Genomic DNA, 19924 nt, shown 5'->3' with positions numbered 1-19924 from the left:
GCAGGGTGTTTGGGTATGCGTCTGTGCAGACATCAATTGTAGAAAACTGCACAAAGTGTTTTCAGCACTCATTTGGAACAGCCTTATCATCTCCACTGCTTGTTATTAATATTTTAAATGATGAGCAGTACTATTCTATTGGATTTCTGCTGGGAAAGGCTGTGTGTAGGGGGACTGGAAGAAGGACAAATGATCATTAATTGCTCTGTCCCATGGGCCATGTAAATCACTTAGACCCTCAGTAGGAAAATGGTGACTTGGGCTTTTACGCAGCGGTGCTTGGACTAGCTTTTACTGGGAAGTCGTTTTTATATAAAAAAAAAAAAATATTTCATAATGTTACATATTTCAGAACTCCAAAGGAAACACACAAAGGCTTACTGGAAAGCTGGCATTTCTCAAGATATTTCCAGACAGCTTTGCAATTGTTGCTGTTCTTGATACAGACTTGAGAATTGTTTCTGTGCTTAAGCGAAGTTGTGGACTGACATAGTTGGACTAATGTAATACTTGCCAAGTGCCACATTTCCCACAGTGCCATGTTGGACTGTGATGGAAAAACTAAATTTCTGTCAACTAGCCCAATAAAAAACTTTATATAATTTTTTTATATTATTTAAAACCAGAGAAGATCTAAAATTTCAATTCAGTTCAGATGTGATCTGTTACATTTAAATTAATGAACACCGTGAAAGACAGAAAAACTGTGTGCTGCTAAATGTCCTTTATGGAGCGGGGATTGTGACAGCTGCCAAGACCTGTCACTAGTGTAAATATGCCCCCATTAGCTACCTTCTGTTAAACAGTGAGTAGAAAACTTAACTGGTGTCTTCTGACCAGATGCCATGATTAAATAGTCTTGTATTGGGCAATTCTCGACCTGGAATATTTAAATCAGGTTCCATAGTCTCAAGAATAAATCCGTTTCTCTTGTGATCTCATTTCTTTTTCCTAAAATGGTAACAAAAATATTCTAACTGTTCAGGTAAACCACGTCCGCACCAGAGACTTTGACTGCTGTCTAGTTGTGCCCCTCATCGCAGAATCCGGCAACAAGCTGGAACTGGTGATTAGCAGAAACCCACTGGCGTCTCAGAAAGGAAGCTCAGAACAACAGACGTCAGCGAGTGGGGAGTGGAGCGATCAGACTCATGCCTTCCTTCAGCAGAGCGGACACACTCATGTTAATACAGAGACACGGGATCCTACAAATACGTTATAGCGGCAAATCACTTTAGCAGGACGTTCGGTAACAAAAGACAATTATGGTGCTAAATCCCTTTAAGAGTTCTCGGAGATTGAGGCTCAGATGCTGTACAGCACTAAAAAGCACAGGAGGTCAGTCTGTCTGTCTCAAGGGTCTTACTAATTCATGGTTACTTTTGAAAAAAAAAAAGCTGAAGTCTTTGTTAAGTCATTCCACTCTAAACAATCTAGCATTAGCAACACTACAAAAACTCATAAGGGCCTTTTTCCCCCCAAATAAGAAACCTGGGACACATTTTAAATGTGATTTAAATGTTCCACTTCCTTCAGCAGCAGCTGGTGTCTGAGGGAAGAGGAGCACAGAGTTAACCTCTGCCAGCAGTTGGTGTATAGGGTTTTTAAACACATTTGGTCAGAAAGGTGCTGTCTGATGGACAAGGAAGAGTGGCATGCTGCACCAGGTTTTCTTGTTAAATGGCTAGATCTGGGATTTTGGGGACCTTTATTGTGCTGCCAAGGAGGGGCGCTCCTCAGGCAAACTCTTCAGCTGTTTTAACAAAATGCTTGTAGGAAGCTGCAGGATGCAGTGAACATTACTCCCCCACTTTGGTAAATTTTGTTAGAACTATGTTATTCCCTATGCAATCAAATATTTAATGGTATATCTTGCAACCTGTGGGGATTTTTAAGCAGAGACTTTTTTTAGTGGGCTAAAACCTCTGAAGGAGGATTACTGACAAGAATAAAACTGAAATTAGTTCAGACACATTAGAAAGGTTTTAAAAGTAAATGGCTTTTTTAAAACTGTATCAGTGGAAGATTGATACGAAAGCTCTTTAATGATCTATAAACCTGTAAACTTCTACTGTCACATGTGAGCTTTTTAAGTCAAACAATTTCTTGAAGGGATAAAAGTAGGTCCCATTTAATATGCTTTGTTTCAGCATTCTTTAAGATAAAACATTACTCCCTGCAACACGTTTTTAGAATTTAAAATTGTAAATATGTTTTACAAACACATCACACAAATTCTCCCCTCTCCGCCCAAGCAATAAAATACTGCCAGTTGCTTTATATGCTCACCAGCAGCTGCTTTGGTTTATGCCGGCATTCAAGTTGTTATTGGTAATTATTGTTATTGGTGAATATAAAGATACTGGATTTGTACATTTGTAGAGTCTCCATATCTAAGCAATCACCTTACAGAGTTGTTTCTGGTCAATTTAAACTGTTTAACTGTATCCCTGTTGCTGTTTCCAATACATGAACAAGCTCACCTGCCCTGCACACACAAGTATCTCTGATTTCTGTTTCAGCACTGCCAGAAAAGGTCAGAATGACATTCAATGCTGAATCATGAAAAAAAAAAAAAAAAAAAAATAAAAAAATCATGAGTCACTTAAATATGTATTTTTATTTGTAACAAATAAGTATTAAACTGTAAAGTATTTTTGTACAAATTTAATACTTTAATAGCATGATATTTATCGTCTATGTTATGTTTTTTGAAATTCAAACTGTTGCAAATATTTGTATGGAAAAACTGTATAAATTGAAATAAACAGTGATTTAAAGACATTAAAAATGAGGTAGCATTCTTCTCCTTTATATTTTTTCCACAGTTTTAGCAAAAAAAAATACCATGTTTATATTTCTGGTACACTTCTTCCTGCCATATGTGTAAAAAAAAAAAAAATCATGTTAGAAGTAAGTAACTGTCCAAATTTTAGTACAATTTGTCTGAAGTTTGAATAAACATTCAGCTTATTCATCTCAAAAATTACAACACAGCAAGACACATAGTCCACAAGTTGGAAAGTGGAATGTTATTTGAATGCTGGCTTGGAATTCTGCTTTTCTTACCAAGACCACTATCAGCACCTAACTATTAGGCAGAGCAGCAATGGCAAGCTTTACATCTCTCTCTCAGGTACAAAGAGGGAAAAATTTTCTACATCGCTGATTGCAACATTCTTGTTCTATTTATAACAAGATTAAAATCTGTAATCCATCGAAGCTTCATGCCCATAATTCTGCCACATTAGAAAAACCTGAAGTCCCCTTTTGGAACCTAGTTTTTGACTAAAGCGCAAACTGCAATTTTGGCACATCAGTAACAGCTTCTCATCAATGCTGTTAGCACGAGGACATGGATAAATCTTGGTATGGATATCTGGAGTCTTGAAATCAAGCAATGCCCATGTATTTTTTAAGAAAACTTCTGGCTCCTGTAAAACCTCTAAGTTAATTCTTCACCAAAACAAAAGAATGATACTCTTTTTTGATGACCAACACACCAAGGAACCTCCTCCTAAAAACAGATCACTGAAAATACAAAAGGCTCACTTCAAAACAGGATTTTCTACATAGAACATGCAAATACAGGCGAGCCTTTCAAAGTCATCTTCCGTTCAGAAAAAAATCTTGAATTGACCAGATTCAAGAAAGGTTCATAAAGAGGAGAGTTAATTGTTTGTTAGCTTTTGAAAAGCTTCCTCCGAGTTGGTTGTCCCAAAGTTAGACTCTGAAGTCTGGCAGCCCCAAGTGGGGAATCCTGCAGTGTTGGCTGTCAAAACAAAACAAAAATGTTACCAGGGTTCGAACCAGAAATAAAGTACAGTAACCTCTTAAAAAAAACAATTCTTTTGCCATGACAGAGCTCAGAAATTACATATAAGTTAGAAAAATAATAATCTGTTAAGCATGTTTGACTGTGTAAAAATGTATCTACTTCAATGATGTAATTATATGTAAATATTTCACAGCAGGTCAGCCCCTAAAAATTTACTTCTGTGCACAAAGAATAAGCTAATCTAGGCTAAGCTAGCCAACAGATCACTGCAACGAGTCACAAGATGTATACATTTACTACTACTGACATTATAGCTTATTTTTTAACTATTAGTCATGTATTACTCTGGGAAAAGATCTGCCAAACTTGACTGCTTCACCAATTACTGGTCATGTTGTAAACTATTAAATAAGTAATAATGAAACAATTGTAATAGTATCCATGCCACTTGTGGTGGTGAAATAGTGCGAAAGCTTGTTTTAAACTTTATCAGTAAGGAGATACTTACAGAGGGTATTTTCTCAGCTTCCACAGAATCCTCTTCAAGACTTTCTTTTCTTTTATATGGACTTTCCTGCAAATTGCCTGGTTGCTCTTCTTTATTGAGAACTGCTGACCCTTCCTGTTTGACCAAGCCAGTCAGAGGTTCAGATGGGTCAGGAGCACCCTCAGTTACAGACACAGGCTGAATCTCAAGCTCTTGACTTTGCCAGCTCTTCGTCGGGGGAGAGGAAGTTTGTTTGGGACAGCTGCTTGTTTCTGCGATCGCCTCCCTCAAAAATCTCTGCAAGCGAGTTTTTCTGGGCATGTTCTTGTTAGTGACTGCTCTCCTGAGGTGCAGCTCTTCAGCTATGACATAGACACGGCAGCGTCCCCGGGTCACAGCTGTGTACACGTGCTGCCAGTGCTGACGGCCAGGATTGCCAACCACGTAGACAACAGTTTTTTCCTCAGAACCCTGAAACGTGTTTAAGAACACCTGATCAAATTCAGATCTCCAGTAAGTAGTTTGGAAATAAATAACAAAATAAAATTAAATTAAATTAAAAAGACAGCTTGCAAGAACAAGGAAGTTGGAGAAAACCAGAGACACTCTCAAGAATATTTTCTATCTTGCATTCAAGGAATTTTAGTTTCAAGAGAGCTTCTTATTCTTCACAGGAAAATAGAGTGCATTAGGAAGATAAAGCCATGAGAAAGTTTTGTCAGCTCATAGCCACCTTTTTTTTTTTTTTTTTTTTTTTACCTGAAATGTGTGAATAGTTCTAGCCCATGCATGTTTTATATGACAGAGCTTCTTCAGTGCCTTATACTTCACGGTGAAAGTGGAGCCATATGTGCTGCTGATGGTCAATAAGCGCTGTTTATCAATTTCTACATCCTAAAGAAACAGCACAAGAGCACTCAGCAGTAAGTTTGTATCAGCAGTCTGATCCATGTCTATACACTTGTGTGTGTCCACAGTCTAGCTTTCCCTGAAATTATAATAGCTGCAATGTACCAAATGAAATAAAGTTTCAGAAGACACTAAACCCAAAAGATTGCTGTCTTTCATGGATCACCTTCACGGAAAATAGTTTCACTGTTCAGGGCCTACCCTAACTCCTTCTGTTTCACAAGAAGGATGCTGAGAAGGGCAGTTTTAACCCCTAAACAACTCAGATTATCCTAGGGTACAGAAAAACACACCAGTGAGGCTGTTTAACAATTTGTCACTACACAAGGAGAAGAGCCTACCCTCTCCCACCAACCCAGTACGGTTCCCCTTTCCCATAAACAAACACTGGATCCTCTCCTGAGTCAACTCAACTCACTGAACCCAGCAGAACAATACAGAGTTTTCTGTTGCTGTATTTTTTGGTCAGCTTAGTTTTCTGCCAGGGAGAGCTCAAGCTTTTGAGTATTTACAGAATGTATTCACACTGGACACCAGCAGATCAACTGAAACACATCACATCTTACAAAAAAGCCCAGAGATTTTTTTTTTTTCATTCTCTATGGCAAGTCTGCCTCTTTCTTGCCTTGCACGTGATAGTTTAGCAGAAGACCTAAGTATATATTATGGACTAAAATTTTAAAGTGCAAATTGTTTTGTTCTGGGGAACAAGGACAGAATCCGTTTTTCAGGTACCTGAAACCAGTTACCACCAGTTACCAAGTCTTTGCAGCACAGACTTACTCCTGTTATGAAAAATATATCTCCATTGCACAGTCGTTTCCCCTCCTCAGCAGGCTCTGTAGCGAAGGAAGTTTCTCCACTTTTGCATTCATGGCGATTAGGATCCTCTCCAAAACCATGGTCTGGCAAGAGATCCTTGAGATACGTATTCCGCATGCAGGAAATCTTGTCATCAATTTGAAATAAAAGTCGGTTTTTATGGTCTCTAGGTAAAAGAAAGAAAGAAAATGGGAGAAATGTATTTACAAAATATGCATTTACCATCTCTCAGTATTTCTTTTATTTCCCCTCTCTATACTTGGGCCAGATCAAAACTCCTAATAATGTTCAAAACAGTTAAGACAACTCACATTTAAAATGTGTTTCCTGAACTTTCGTAAAACGTTTTGGTAAAAAAAACTAGCACTAAAACCCTACTTCCAAAAATATTTCAGGATTTAGAAATCATAAAGTGGCAAAAAATAATTACCTTGAGTTTTTTTTCCAAGTAGCTTTTATGTCAATTTTAAATATTCAGCAATATTCAAAATCTTAGAATTCACACAATGACAATTTAAATGAGGCAAACACTTAATGTTATCTCTGTTCACAGTCCAGGTTGAGATGAAAGAACTCATCAAAGAAAGATTATTGTAGAAATAATTTCTAACATAAATAATCAGATCTAGATGAAATATTAAAAGTCTTAAAATTTTATTTTAGTTTTTTGGTCTGACTGTAACATTTTCAAAAACAAAGTGAGAACAGGAAAAAACTGCAAAACAGTGGCTTACCTGGTTAAATGATTTGAATAGTGTTGGCAACAAAGTTCGTTTATTAGATCGCAATCTTGCCTATATCATACAAAACAAGAAGACAAACAAAATCATGATGTGTTTAATGAATGCAACATACAACAATTACATGCAATGTCACATTAGCATTAATTTAAAAAATGGAAAAAGCCCATCTTTCCTATTATGATCTTCCACCAACAATTAAAAAACAATCTCTGATCAGAGTTCAGAGGATACAGCAGTAAAGGAACAGTTTTGTTGAAATAACGTAGCAAGTGAGGCAAGGACGTTTGTGATGCATACCGAGATTTAAGAGAAAGAACAAAACTAAAGCAAAACTAAAGCCTGGATATTTCCTGTCTGTGCATGTATTAAAAATAAGCAGAAGATTTATTTGCTTTTTAAAGACCTGGAATTCTAACTTTTAAATGCAGATTAAGTACCTACAAATATATTCTAGAAGAATCTTACACGGAAATTATTAATAACAGTATTGTACATGAATACATACTGGAGAAACAAAATTGATTTCAGAGTTACTCAGCATTCACAACAAACAGGTGAACTAGCTAAAATTTATAAATCGCTTATTGGCACACTAGTAACTTGTAAATAATGGGTGCGTTTTAATTGCTGAAAAAAGGTTCTTCACAAATAAAAGTGGAAGACTTTTTTCTTAAGCATCCTTTTTGAGCAGAAGTGCATGTTTATGGACTACTGGTACTACTGGACATTACATTTACCCATTCAGTGTTTCTGTGAGGCCACCCATACTATCAATGCTCCTGTGATGGTTCAATATTATCAGCAATTTGTAACCTTTACAATCTTTCTTGACAGTGTGTTAGAGCCTCACATCCCACCCCTCAAATGACCAGTACTGTGCTCCTAAACGTCCAAACTGTAGGCGTTGGCCGCTGCCCAGCAGGAGCAGTAACGCCCAGCAGATTCATATAACTAAATCTGCCCCTCGAAATGCAAGTACCTTCTGTCATTTGGTCAGTGACCACCTGTGACAGAAGCATACACAGACAGTAGGTTGTATTTTCCATCACACACCCTGGAATTCACCTCTGCCACGATGGGATATGTTTGAATATGGACATTTCTTTGTATTTTGCAGGTTCCTCTGGCAGTCAGCCCTCACCTTTTGTTTCTTAAGAACACTGCACTGTTTTCTATTACAAGAACTGACCACTTATGTCCACCCTTTGTTTCTTTAGCATAAACAGTACAGACGAACATGAACACAAAGGCAGAAACCATGGTGCAAAATAATATTAATCTTATAGAAAAATTAAGCAATTCTCCATGGAGAGACTAGGAGCAGAGGAAAAGACACCTAGCCTGTTGTTCTCTCTAGTAATTTTATGATATTGCCACTAGTCTCTCCAACTCAACACATTCAGCTATTTTTAGGCTGTGGCTGCTAGCAAGGATTTTTTCAATGTCTGCCTGCATGCTCTGTTACCTTCTGAAAGCAATGAACTGTGATTGTTTGGCATCCTGCAATCCTGGTCCTTTTTTAAGTAAGGTCTTTATGGCAGCTTGCAAATCTGTTTTAGAAGACATAAAAGGTAGGGCATAAAAATATGCAGAACAAACAATTCAAGAAAGAAAAACATAATTCAATATCAAATTGCTTTTGCTTTTTTCTTGCTTCAACGACATTTCAACTTATTTAAAACAATAATTAAAAAAAAAAAACACCAAAACAAAATACCCCACAAAACACCCACACCATAAAACACCCAGATATATGCACCCCGAAAAAAGTATCATGCAGTTATCCCACTATTAAAATCTGAGACACAGGAGTCTCTCAGATGAGAAGAAATCCTTATTTCTCTGTGTTCACAGTTGCATAGAGCGTATTTCATGCAAAATAAGGTTTTGATACAGTACATTAAAGAGATAAATATAGAACATTTTCAAGCCACAGACCTATACATTTAGAATTCACAGAAGAAATCTATTTTTAGTATTCTGTTTCCCGAGTAAGTTATATGTAAAATAAGGTGATAATATTTGCACTATTTTTTTCCACATCCTCCTCCAAGCTTTTTTATGCATATGAAGTAGAGGCCACTCCATCCACTTATCCAATAAAGCTCAAAAAACCCACAAAACAATCGCCCTAACCCTGACTCCAAAACATTTTTGAAGAAATACTGGTGTGCCCTCTACTTCCATTTTCCTAACTTGATTCTAGTGTTGGGAGCACATTCCTGTGCAATTCGCCATCCTCTTACGGTTACTGTTTACTCAGATGATTCACCTCTGAAAAATTTAATCTTTATGGTTCAACAGCTCCAACTTCAACATAAAAAGACAATCACATTTGATTACACTGGTGGAAGCTGTATCACCCCCATTTCAAAATGTAAGCGGTGAGCTGGAGCTCTACAGCGTATCCTTTGCACTTGCTGTGTGCACGCACAGAAGGCAAAAGGTAAACTATGAACCTAGCATGTAAATTTACACCACAAACAAAACCAGACTAAAATCTTCCCAAAAATGTTAGTTCCAGCCAAACAGTCTACGCTTTACCACAGGGAAAGTCAAGATCACAAACTGGCTATATACACATACTGTCACAAGCCCCGCCAGCAGGCAAAGCAATAAGAATGAATTTCTTCTCCGGGCTTGGCATTGTCATTTCCTCATTCCAACCAGAAACTTTCAGCACCTCATCAAATTCAGGAAGCTTCCGGTGAGAGATTCTTGACCAGAGCAGAGGAGGGAAAACAGAAAAGAAAAATTATTTCCAATTAAAGAATTCCAGTGTATAATCATCTGCACCAGCCTGAAGTTCACAATTTATAAATTTTTGGTCATCTGCGCTACACACACCAAAAACTCCTTCTTCTGAGCCTAACTTAATTTCACACTAAAAAAATTGGTAATTCATTCTCTAAACCCTTCAGCACTGCAGTAGATACTTAGTATTATCCATACCGCTCTTCTCCTGTGAATAGACTGAAGTAACACAGAAGTGTTACCCAAAAAAGAGGTGAGAGTGTTTGTAAAACACTTAGCAGTTTTGGACATCTTGCAAACGTTCAGAATATTCTCAAATTCGAATCAACCAAAAAGTCTCGGGCACTCAGACCTAGATTTTGTTGTTTGAGGTTTAAAGAGGAAATCATGCACTGACAGTAAACAGGATCATTTCCAGACCAAAAGTAATGTAAAAGCTGGAAACACTTAGAGGTTTTAGGTATTAATATAGCAAAAAAAATAAAAATAAACTATTATATAATTGCCCTTGACATCTAAACTCCCAATGCAGTTTAGTCTCTTTTAGCTGTTGTTACACTTACCAGCAATGTCTTTAAAACTTCCTTTTTAGAGAAGCAATTATAAGTAATTTCAGAAGGCATAAAGTGGTTTGTGCACGCACAACTCACTTAAAAACAACAGAGAGTATTTGATAGTGAAATACAAATATATATTTCCCACAAATTCAACAGTATTATTCCAGGACATACATTTTTTTGTCCAATACATACACTCCTGGAAAAAACTGTGAGGTTTTGTTGTTGCTGTTTTGGGGGTTGGTTTGTTTGTTTGTTTTTAAATCCAGTGTTACTGACTCTGAATAAGAAACTGTAACAGAAGCAGTACTGTAGAGTCAAATCTGGGTGCACTACTATTTTGCAGGTGAAGGATCAGGCCTATGACAAGAATGCTTCTTACATACCTAAGGAAATCCTACCTTGATGCATTATCTACAATTAGCTGCGATTCAGCTCTGTGATTAGTTCGCAGTTCCACAGAAAAGCCTCTTGATTTCAGACCCTCAAAGACATCAGCTAACATGTTTCCTGGGTCTATGCTTGGTAGCTGTCTAGTATCACCTAAACAGAATGCAAATCAGTATTTGTGACAACCAATAACAGATCATCCGATAAAAACTGCCTAGAAAAAAAGAACACTGGCATTAATAAATACTCAACAACTCTACGTAATAGGTTTCCTCAATACAATTCATGTGAAATAAAACTTTCAAGAATCTAAGATACTTTGTTTGGGTAAACAGGCTGTAGTGTTTAAATTTTTCATATTCCTCACTCAGTAATGCTTTACAAGCAGATGCAAATCACTCTGCATGATGAACACTGACAACAATCACATCTTATTCAAACACATTTTGCAAGTTATATATTTAAAAACAAATGCCATCAACAGCACGGCAAAAAGCAAAACTCTGAGAAAGCCGAAAATTTTGATTTTACACTTCCTTGTTTTCCTTTCCAAATTAAAACAAGATGATCCTAGCATTAAGAATTACATGAAACCTCCCTTCTGACATGTGATTAATATGCTAACACTACTTTCTTTAAATTTAAGGAAATAAGAAAAAAGTTTTCCAGTTGCAAGATGTAATAAGATAGCACACGAAAGTCACAGTACTTCAAGTCAGAACCACAAAACACTGCTAAACAGAGAACAGAGATACTGATACTTAGTTTTCCATCTTAGTTTTCCAACAGCCAAGGACAGAACAATGTAACATTCTGGGGTTTTTAAAAGACTTGGTGAGATCAGTGGCAGCTCTGATAATACACAGTGTACAGCGTAAGTATTAAATATTGTATAATACTAAATTTGATGTTTCACTTACCTAGAATAATAAGTTTGGCAAGCTGAGCATGTTCACTTAAGAGTTTTAAAACTAAACTAAGAATGCGTACAGACACCAAACTTCCTTCATCCACAATCAGAACCGTCACAGTAGAAAATTTCCACGGCTGTACTTGTTCACTCTGCGTCCATGATTTAAAACTGTAGATGATCTAGAAAGAAGTTGAAATAAATCAAGCTCTGACACTAATTAGCTGTAAACAACTGTCTCATAAATGTAGCCAGAGCCTGGTATCTTCTAATGTTGTATTTAGAGCTATAATCTGAAATTCTGCACTTAAATCTGGAAAGACTCAGGAGACGCAACCATTCAGTCTTATTTTCCTCCTTGGTGAATACATTTCTAGTTGAGATTATCAACACTTACATACATAAAAGCACCAAAATGCATCCTTTGTTTTTTCTGCAGGGACCCTACTGGATATAAGGTCAGCCATTAGGTTGCTCAGTAACAGAACACCTCCTACTACAACTTGCTGACATTAACAAACCCTCAACATCGCATGGGGAAGGGGAACTGGCAACGATTCAGTCCCCAAAGATAAAAAAAAGTACTGTGGGCTTATTATGTTATTGTAATTTTCATTTATACAGGTTATTCCACACTTCCAATGTCTTCCTGCCACCTTCCACTACCTAGGATAACAGAGACTTGACCTAAATTTATTAGCAAAGAGTTTGCTTTCTATTTTTTCTAAAAAAAAAAAAAAAAAAAAATTGCATAATATTTAACAGTATTTAAGAAAACACTCTGTTAATGAAATTTATCTCATTATTCTACCCCAAGCCACTGATCTCTTCACGTATCTGCAGGTATGACTGCTAAGCAACAGGACACTAGAAAACAGCTCTGCCATCTAGAAAGTATTTCTGTCTTAATTAAAAAAAAAACCTGAGAAGCTAAAAAGACCAGATGCCATAGAAAGACAGAAATTTGAGATGTGTATAAATAGAAAGACACCCCAAAGTGACAGCAAACAATGTATTTCAAATTATTTATTTACGATTCCCCAAAATGTAATGCTGACAAGTTGTAGCTAAGCATGTACCTTATCATTAATAGGTACACATTTCATAGGGAAAGTTCAATTAAAAGGTTTTTTTTTCCAAAGCAAGAATGGACAGTACCAAAAAAAAAGTCTTTCAGAACACAATAAAAAAAAAAAAAAAAAAATCTTTACCTGATGCAGTGTATATGCAGGAAGCTTGGTTTTTTCACTCAAAAGGCTTGCTGCCCTCCCTGTAGGTGCAGTCAACAGTACATTCAATTTTTTTTTTGTGTACGTATTCTCTGATTCCCAGTGATGATCAAAGGTATTCCATTCCTCTGATGCATCTAGGTCTTCTTCAAAGTCCTTAGAAGCAGCTTCCACTTCTTTTTCTATCTGCTTTAAGTGACGAAAAAGGCAGCTAACTACTGTACTCTTCCCACAGCCTCCTTTTCCACTTATGATTGTGACAGGATTAGAACAAATCTTTTCCATAGCAACCACCTGATCTAAGTCTACCTCTGCTTTACTCTGTGTACCAGACATAGACCCCGCTTCCTTTTCAGGAAAGTGATTTTCACAGTTATGACCGTCCGAACTATTTTCCTTCCAGTCTTCCGTTCCATGAGCCTGGGTAACATCCATTTTGTTATCTACCATTTCTCCTGATGTCTTAGAAACAAGTATCTTTCTCACATCAACATCCAGCTTCCAAGAGCTGTTTGACAGAAGCCCACCTATACACACTGCAATGTCTTTTTCAGATTTGTAAAGATGAGGCAGAAACACGAGCTTTTTCTCCCTAATCACTATGTTCTGATCTTTCAAAAATTCAAGAGATTGCCACGCATGCTCAATGGACATGTCTTTAGATACAAAACGAGCTAATTCATCTTGATCTTCGTAAGTGTGTCCCATTTCTCTACACTGTTTCTTAAGTTGATCATACAGAATTAATGCATTCTTCTGCAAGTCAGGAATCTTCCAGAGGAGACGTTCACACTGACAGAAGGCAGCCCACGTTGCCTCACAGTAAGAAAGGTTCAGTTCCCTGTAGGTAATCTTCTCCCCAAAAAGAATAAAAGCAAACATATATTTAGTTCAGAAGATGTTAGCCTCTTGCTGAATAACATTCCTCTTAGTAAATACAAATTGCAATTCAGAACGTACAAGTCTACAAAAATTGACGTTTTTTCATAATGCATGAAGTTGTAATGCTTTTCAAGCTACTTTTAAGTATCTTACTTTCATGTAAGACAGAATGATAATTCCTTTCAGTCACCCTTCTGTATAAACCAGAAAATTTTAAAATCAGAAACCTCATGCAGAAACTGGGTATTAGGGAGAACCTGTGCACACCTCATTGGCACACTTTCAAGTAAAGGCAGAAACAACTGCAGAAATATAGCACAGGAAAGGCATTAGCCAGGATACTGTACCCAATTGTGAACATGCTACTTCAAGAAATACACAGTCTTTACAGAGACGACCGCAAAATAGCGAAAGACTGAGATATGCAAAAAAGATTAACTATTAAGGGAAAGAAAAATTAATTTGACTTGCTGAGCCTTAAGAGAAAAAGCTGAAGAGAGTCTTCAAACAATAAAAAACCTGCAGTGAGAACGCAGGTCCTTGGTCCAAGAACCAAGAGAGCAGTAAGTCTGTATTGCATCATGGAATAGTCATACTGGAAATCAGGAAAAGCTTTTTAAAGGAAAGGATGTGAAATACTGGAATATGATTCTATGGTTCTATGACTGCTGAGTCTCTGAAACTGGAGGTCTTAAAGTCAAGTCAGAACATCTGTCAGCAAAAGCACTGGGGGGCTGAAGCAGACGGATTAACGAACCAGACTTCTGAACTATCTCGCTATAGCTCCCATCTGAGGTACAGGAGTGCTAAGGTGAGGTGCAACAACAAAGCTGCACAGCAAACACAGCAAAGGCAAACAAGAAGGCAAGCAGCAACCGCAAACCCCATTAGAAAAAAGGAGAACAACTAGACCAGATGACCTATTACAGAGTAACTTTTTTACCTTGCTATGAAAGCATAGATACTGTTCTATGTATTAAGAACAGAAAATCTCATTTGCCAGTATAAAACTGGATAGTACAATTGGGCATTTCAAATTAATTTTCTTACTTTTGGCCCAATGACCTCAAGTATTTAATTTTCTGTTCCTTGTAGAAAAGAGTAAGCAAACGGTTGTAACAAAACCACCTTCAAAATCTTCTGAGACTGACTTAATGTAGAGCAACTGGAAAAAAAAAACGTTTGCTAAAACTGAGTCAAATAAATCATCCATTTGCAAATGAACTAAGCTTACCTCCTATAAATGCCCAGTTAATAAACTGAACGTAACTGAAACAGCACTGTATTCTAATAAAGCACAAACGTAACAAACATCACATTTTTTACCCTGCTTAACATTACTCACCCTGCTGAATCCAAGTTTCCATGGCTCATTCTCTAATATTTCATCCAACTTTGCTACCATCTTGTCTTGAAAATGTCCTTCCTCACCATCCGTACCATTGTTTTCTTCAGTCTTTCTTTGCCAACACACCATATCCAAGAGACAGCAAAAATGGCGTGGCAGAAGAATTGGCAAGAATTCCAGTATCATCGGAAAAGCCAAAGCTACCAAAACTGCCTTTCCTGCAACTATATGCACCAGAAACCGAGAAAGTTTTAAGCAATATACAAAGATATTTGTAAAGGCAATTTAAACTGACTCTGGGTCTTATCCTTCTGCCTCCCCTACATCCAAAACATCCCTAATTTCTTTCAGTTTCTAATTCTTTGTAATCCTTTTAAAATTCTTTTAGTCTGTTTTGCCTGAACTGCCTTAAGGGAGTGGGGGGAGTAAAGAGGTGACAGATAAAAACTGCAATGAAATGTACTCATTTGGAAAATATATATTATACATTTGGTTTAAACTGCCGACTCAACAGTGTTTTGTAGAAAGTCAGCTCAGATGTCATCATGCCTGCCTCTCCTATCTAAAGACAATTTTTATACAGATGTACTGAAGAATGTTTAAAATCCAAAATAAGAAAATGGGCTTCTAAATTTGTAGCATCAGATCAGTACAGGAACTTAGGAATATAGTGCTCTCCACTGGCTTTCTTAATGACCCCAAACCTAAGCTATCAGTGTCCCTGTTTGGATCATTCTTGGAATCTGCAGAAGTGGGACCTGCTCTATACCTTGTTTTAAAAAACAAATTTTAGAAGAAAGTGAGACTTCTGGAAGGTTTATATCTTCATAGGAAAAAAAAAACAACTGCAATTGTTAATGAAGTGTTAAGGAAACTTCATCATTCCAAAGTTAAACCACCCATTTTTCTCAGTTAAGTACTTTTTCTGATCACTGTCTTACCTACAGAAAGTCAAACATTAAACCATTTCCCTTTGAAGCAAGTACTGAATTTACAAGTGGAGAATCAACACACACTACTTCTAGACAAACGTTTCATAAAGGCTTGAATAACAAACTGCTCCAGCCAGGAAAAAGTGACAAGAGTAACCGTAACAACATGACATACAGAGGGGGGGGTTGTTGTTTCTATTGCCCAATGATAGATAATGAAGAAAGCTTAATTTGTATCAAAGTCATTTAAGTTAGATATCAGGAAAAATCTGCCAACTACAAGAACAGTGAACAGTATACCTATGCACTCTGTGTAATTTTCAACACTGAAGAATCATGAATGTATTAGACAAGCTTCAACCAGAAGTCATCAATACGTCTTATTAAAAGTCATGCAGCAAACTAGATCTGAGTTTCTACCACTACAGATTCTCATATCTTTGTGGTCATGAAAAGATTTAAAGTCCATCAACAGAAGTTAAGAACTTTTCTACCGTTACAAAAACACAACAAAAAGCTTTAAGTCCATAGAACTGTGAAAATTATCCTCTCCTGATACACGTGATCTGCAGTAAAGTCTAGCAGAAGCTATGAACTCTCCTGTCAGACATGACTTGACCTCCAAAACCGAGTCACCTCCATCTTTTGACCTGCCACCACCCAGTAAACCAGATACTGGAAGACTTCATAGATAGACCCAACCTATCTGTACAGATTTATGCACAGTTGCAGCTGAATTTGAAAGACCTCCTCCAATCCCGAGTACTGAGGCCCATTGCACTGACACCAATGTGGCTCTGTACAGCACCAACTCAGGACTGCCTACATGCACATCAGGAACGTGGCACAACAGAAACAGAGCATCAGAGCAAAACAAGGGAGCTAGGGTTGAAGAGGTCTCAGACGTCTCATCTTGCTGTATTCCCGTGTTTTGCTTCAGACCAGCTATAGTCTGGTCCCACAGACTGAATGTTGGAGTACCTTAGGTGTGTATCTGGAACACAGCATATGGGTTTCACTCAGCAGGAATACAGCCAGTACTCTCAGAGACTCCACCACAATGGGGACAAGAGGAATGTCTCCTTCAAAAGCACACTCCTGATCCAATCTCTAACATTCACATAGTCACACCAACAGGATCCTCAGCAGTCCTGAACTGCCTCCATGTGGGGACACTCCAGTGATTTTACACTCTGCTCCCCAGCATACCGATCTGCTGATGGGCAGGATTCAAATATACTTAGACAGTCTACTTAGCACAGCTGAACTGGACTACACTGAGCTCATTACGTGTTCCCTTGCACCACAAAGAAGCAGCTACACTATTTCTGAACACTTATTTGTCCTAAAAAGCCATACCACCATGTTTAAGCAGTGCTGAATTCATTTTTTAGTAAATCTTGTTATGTCTGAATAAACTATAGGAAGTCAAGACCAATGTATTTGCACCCCCAACACAAACAATTCTACTTAGTAAGTCTACAGACTTCAGGAAAGTCCTTATGTGTTTCTAACTGTATGCCTATCTTTAATTGGTCAGCTGTCCCACTGTTCTCAAATATTAAAGAAAAAAAAAAAAAAGATAATCCTGCATGTTCAAAATTCATTTAAATATACACTTCATATGAAGACATGTTAGCTTGAACACAGTACCTGAGATAGGACTCGCTAGCGTATCAAACAATCAAAATAGCACAGGATATACCTACACGACTTCAAAACATAGTAGAAGATGTCACAGTCCTTGGTGTGTCTTTGTTTCTTCCCTGTTCGTAAGTGTGAAATTTGGAACTGTCTTAGTTTTCCTTCAAGATTTCTAAAACTCAGCATACACTCTGTAGGAAGCCAAGTAAAAAACTTTTCTTTAAAATCTTCAGGAACGGCACATTCCTTAAGAAAGAGTGAAAAGACTTGTCGGTTGTTTTCTTCTATATCAGTCCGCAGAAAATACGACGGATATCCTTGTACAAAGTACTTTGACCCCATTTTTTTAGCTTTGACATTAACTCTCCACCAAGGGCCAAGTAATGGGAAACGTCCAACTACTTCATACTCCTTTTTGGAGCTGTCTTCTTGTATAACAACTGAATCATTAAAAAGAAAAATAAAACCTTTGTTAATTGATAGTTATAAACATTAAAAATTAGGTTTGATTTTTTGTCTTCTGTGTAAGTTACAGTAAGAAGAGTAAAGCACAGGCTTTCATAAACTTCCTGATGTCAGTCCTTCCAGTAGTATTTAAAAGCAAAACCAACTTTGGAAACAAGCACTAAAACTGCTTCTCTAAGTACCAAAACTACAAAATTAAACTTGTGTATGTGTCCTGGTTCTGGCCAGGGCAGAGTTAATTTTCACAAGAAGCTGGAAGGGGACACAGCCAGGACAGCTGACCCAAACTGGCCAAAGGGATATTCGATACCAGATGACATTACACTCCGTATACAAAGAGGAGACAGCACTGAGGGGGTGGGATTCCTGCTCAAGGAGTGAGCTGGGCATACAGTTCTGGGTGGTGAGTACTTAGTATATTCTATTATTGTTATTGTATTTTCCCTTATTTTATTTTTCCTTGCTGCCCTGTTAAGCTGTTTTTATTCCAACCCACGAGTTCTGCCTTTTTTTTCCCCCCTAATTCTCCTCCCCATCCAACTAGGGATGAAGGAGGAGTATGTAAGCGGCCACGTTGTACTTAGTCGCTGGCTGGGGCTAAACCAAGACAGTATAAATATTTATTAAGCCAACTAAACACATTGGCAATATGGTTTAATGTCACAGCATTTAGGCCAACTTAAGCTTGCAATTCAATTTTAAACAGTTTTACCATGAAACTTTGCATCATGGTGCCTCCATGCTCTTTTGTATACCAAATACTTCCTGTAACTGAAACCACCAAAATTATACGCAATTAATACAATAAACTCTAGACATTGTGCATTACCTGGTTTGCCTCCTCTTTTCATCCTCTTTCCTTCACAAAAATTAATACACTATTCCTCGATCTATGGCCAGAACATAAGCAAGCACCTGTATCTAGCAGGACCTCTTGCTCACTAAACCAGAGTAGCAGCAGCTCTTAGCTCTGTTACAACACATCTATTTATTTTCCCCTTGATACTTAGCTCAATTTATCCATTGTCAAAACACGTTTTGGATAAAATATTCTTGCTAGGCAAAAGTTGCCCCAACGTCATATGCTTTTCTAAGAACTAAACTGAAAGTAAGGAGTCATTAATGTCCGGTATCAACGCTGTTACATGTCATAAAAGAAAAGAAAAACGCATTTTTTTATGTAAAGTTAACTCGAATTGAAATTTTTTAATGTTTTTTACTGTGGCCATACAAAAGCACTAATTACACTTACTCTTCTGCTACCTGTGCAAGATTAATCACCTACTTCGGGTCATTTTCCCTTTACCTGTTACAAATTCAGTAACGGGAGGAGGAGCGCATTTCGACCCAGTTTACTTTTACAACACTGTGTGCTGGCAGAGAAAGGCCTGGCAGAGCCAGCACCGCACACGCGGCCCACGGCAGAGCCGCCGCTCCACCGGCCTCCATCCCCCAGGCCCGGACCCGGTGCAAACGCCGGCTGCACCTCGCCCGTTTCAAAAGCAGCGCCCCGGGCCCAGCCCAAACCCGCCTCCCAGCGAGGCCGCGGGCGAGGGGAGGACACCGGGGGCCGCCCACCCGCCCACTCGGCCCCGCTCCGCTCCGCTCCTCACCGGCTCGGCGCGGCGGCAGCGCGGCCGCCAGCTCGGGCCCGGAAGCCTCCAGGAGCGCAGCCTCCGCCAAGTGCGGCTCTTCCTCCGCCTCCTCTTCGGTCTCCTCCTCCGAGCCGCCCGCCGCGTCCCGCCGCGGAGGCAGCAGCACCCCCCTGAGCTCCACCGCCGCCCCCCGCGGCCTTCCCGCCATGCCGCTGTCGCTCCGCGCCCTTCCGCTGGATCCCTCCGCGGTGCCCGGCCCTCCCACAGCCCGCGCCCGCCGCGGAAGGAGATGCAGAGGCCAGGTGCGGTGATGAACCCTGATGGTGCTCTGCGCACGGCAGTGGCGGGGCCGCCTCAGGCCGTGCCGGCTCTGGAGGTGCCGGCGGCGCTGGCGGCTGGAGGCCGGCCGCCGGCCGGTCAGTTGTGGTGAGGTAACGGGTGACACACAAAACCGGCCCCTGGGCACCGGGGGACAGAGA

General features: G+C 38.7%; 2 protein-coding genes across 2 annotated transcripts in view; one reads left to right on the top strand and one right to left on the bottom strand.

Moving 5' to 3' along the window:
- GRIP1 (glutamate receptor interacting protein 1) overlaps nucleotides 1–2466 on the top strand; it is a 156268-nt gene extending 153802 nt beyond the window's left edge. The window contains exon 26 of the mRNA XM_086739948.1: nucleotides 986–2466. Within this exon, the coding sequence (XP_086596074.1) occupies nucleotides 986–1222 (237 nt within the window). The 3' untranslated portion in view covers nucleotides 1223–2466. The remainder of the gene's footprint in view (nucleotides 1–985) is intronic.
- A 135-nt stretch (nucleotides 2467–2601) lies between these two features.
- Nucleotides 2602–19653, bottom strand: HELB (DNA helicase B). The gene is made up of 13 exons (XM_086739946.1): nucleotides 19464–19653; nucleotides 17451–17825; nucleotides 14807–15033; nucleotides 12562–13431; nucleotides 11361–11532; nucleotides 10452–10593; nucleotides 9326–9456; nucleotides 8205–8289; nucleotides 6731–6790; nucleotides 5958–6162; nucleotides 5025–5159; nucleotides 4287–4736; nucleotides 2602–3772 (listed from the first exon to the last, which is right to left on the bottom strand). Exons 1-13 carry the CDS (start codon nucleotides 19651–19653, stop codon nucleotides 3683–3685), a joined length of 3132 nt encoding a protein of 1043 aa, XP_086596072.1. The 3' UTR covers nucleotides 2602–3682.
- Nucleotides 19654–19924: the final 271 nt, after the last annotated feature.

Source organism: Chlamydotis macqueenii, chromosome 1 (assembly GCF_036417535.1).
Source record: "Chlamydotis macqueenii isolate bChlMac1 chromosome 1, bChlMac1.mat, whole genome shotgun sequence".
NCBI lineage: Eukaryota > Metazoa > Chordata > Aves > Otidiformes > Otididae > Chlamydotis > Chlamydotis macqueenii.
The sequence above is the reverse complement of the archived record's forward strand: the minus strand, read 5'-3'. Positions and strand labels throughout refer to the sequence as shown.

Coding starts and splice junctions, on each gene's coding strand:
- HELB (XM_086739946.1), bottom strand. CDS start 19,653: ATGGCGGGAAGGCCGCGGGGGGCGGCGGTGGAGCTCAGGGGGGTGCTG. Junction 17,826..19,463: donor GCTGCCGCCGCGCCGAGCCG/GTGAGGAGCGGA, acceptor TTAATGATTCAG/TTGTTATACAAGAAGACAGC. Junction 6,163..6,730: donor TATTCAAATCATTTAACCAG/GTAAGCCACTGT, acceptor TCTTTTACCTAG/AGACCATAAAAACCGACTTT.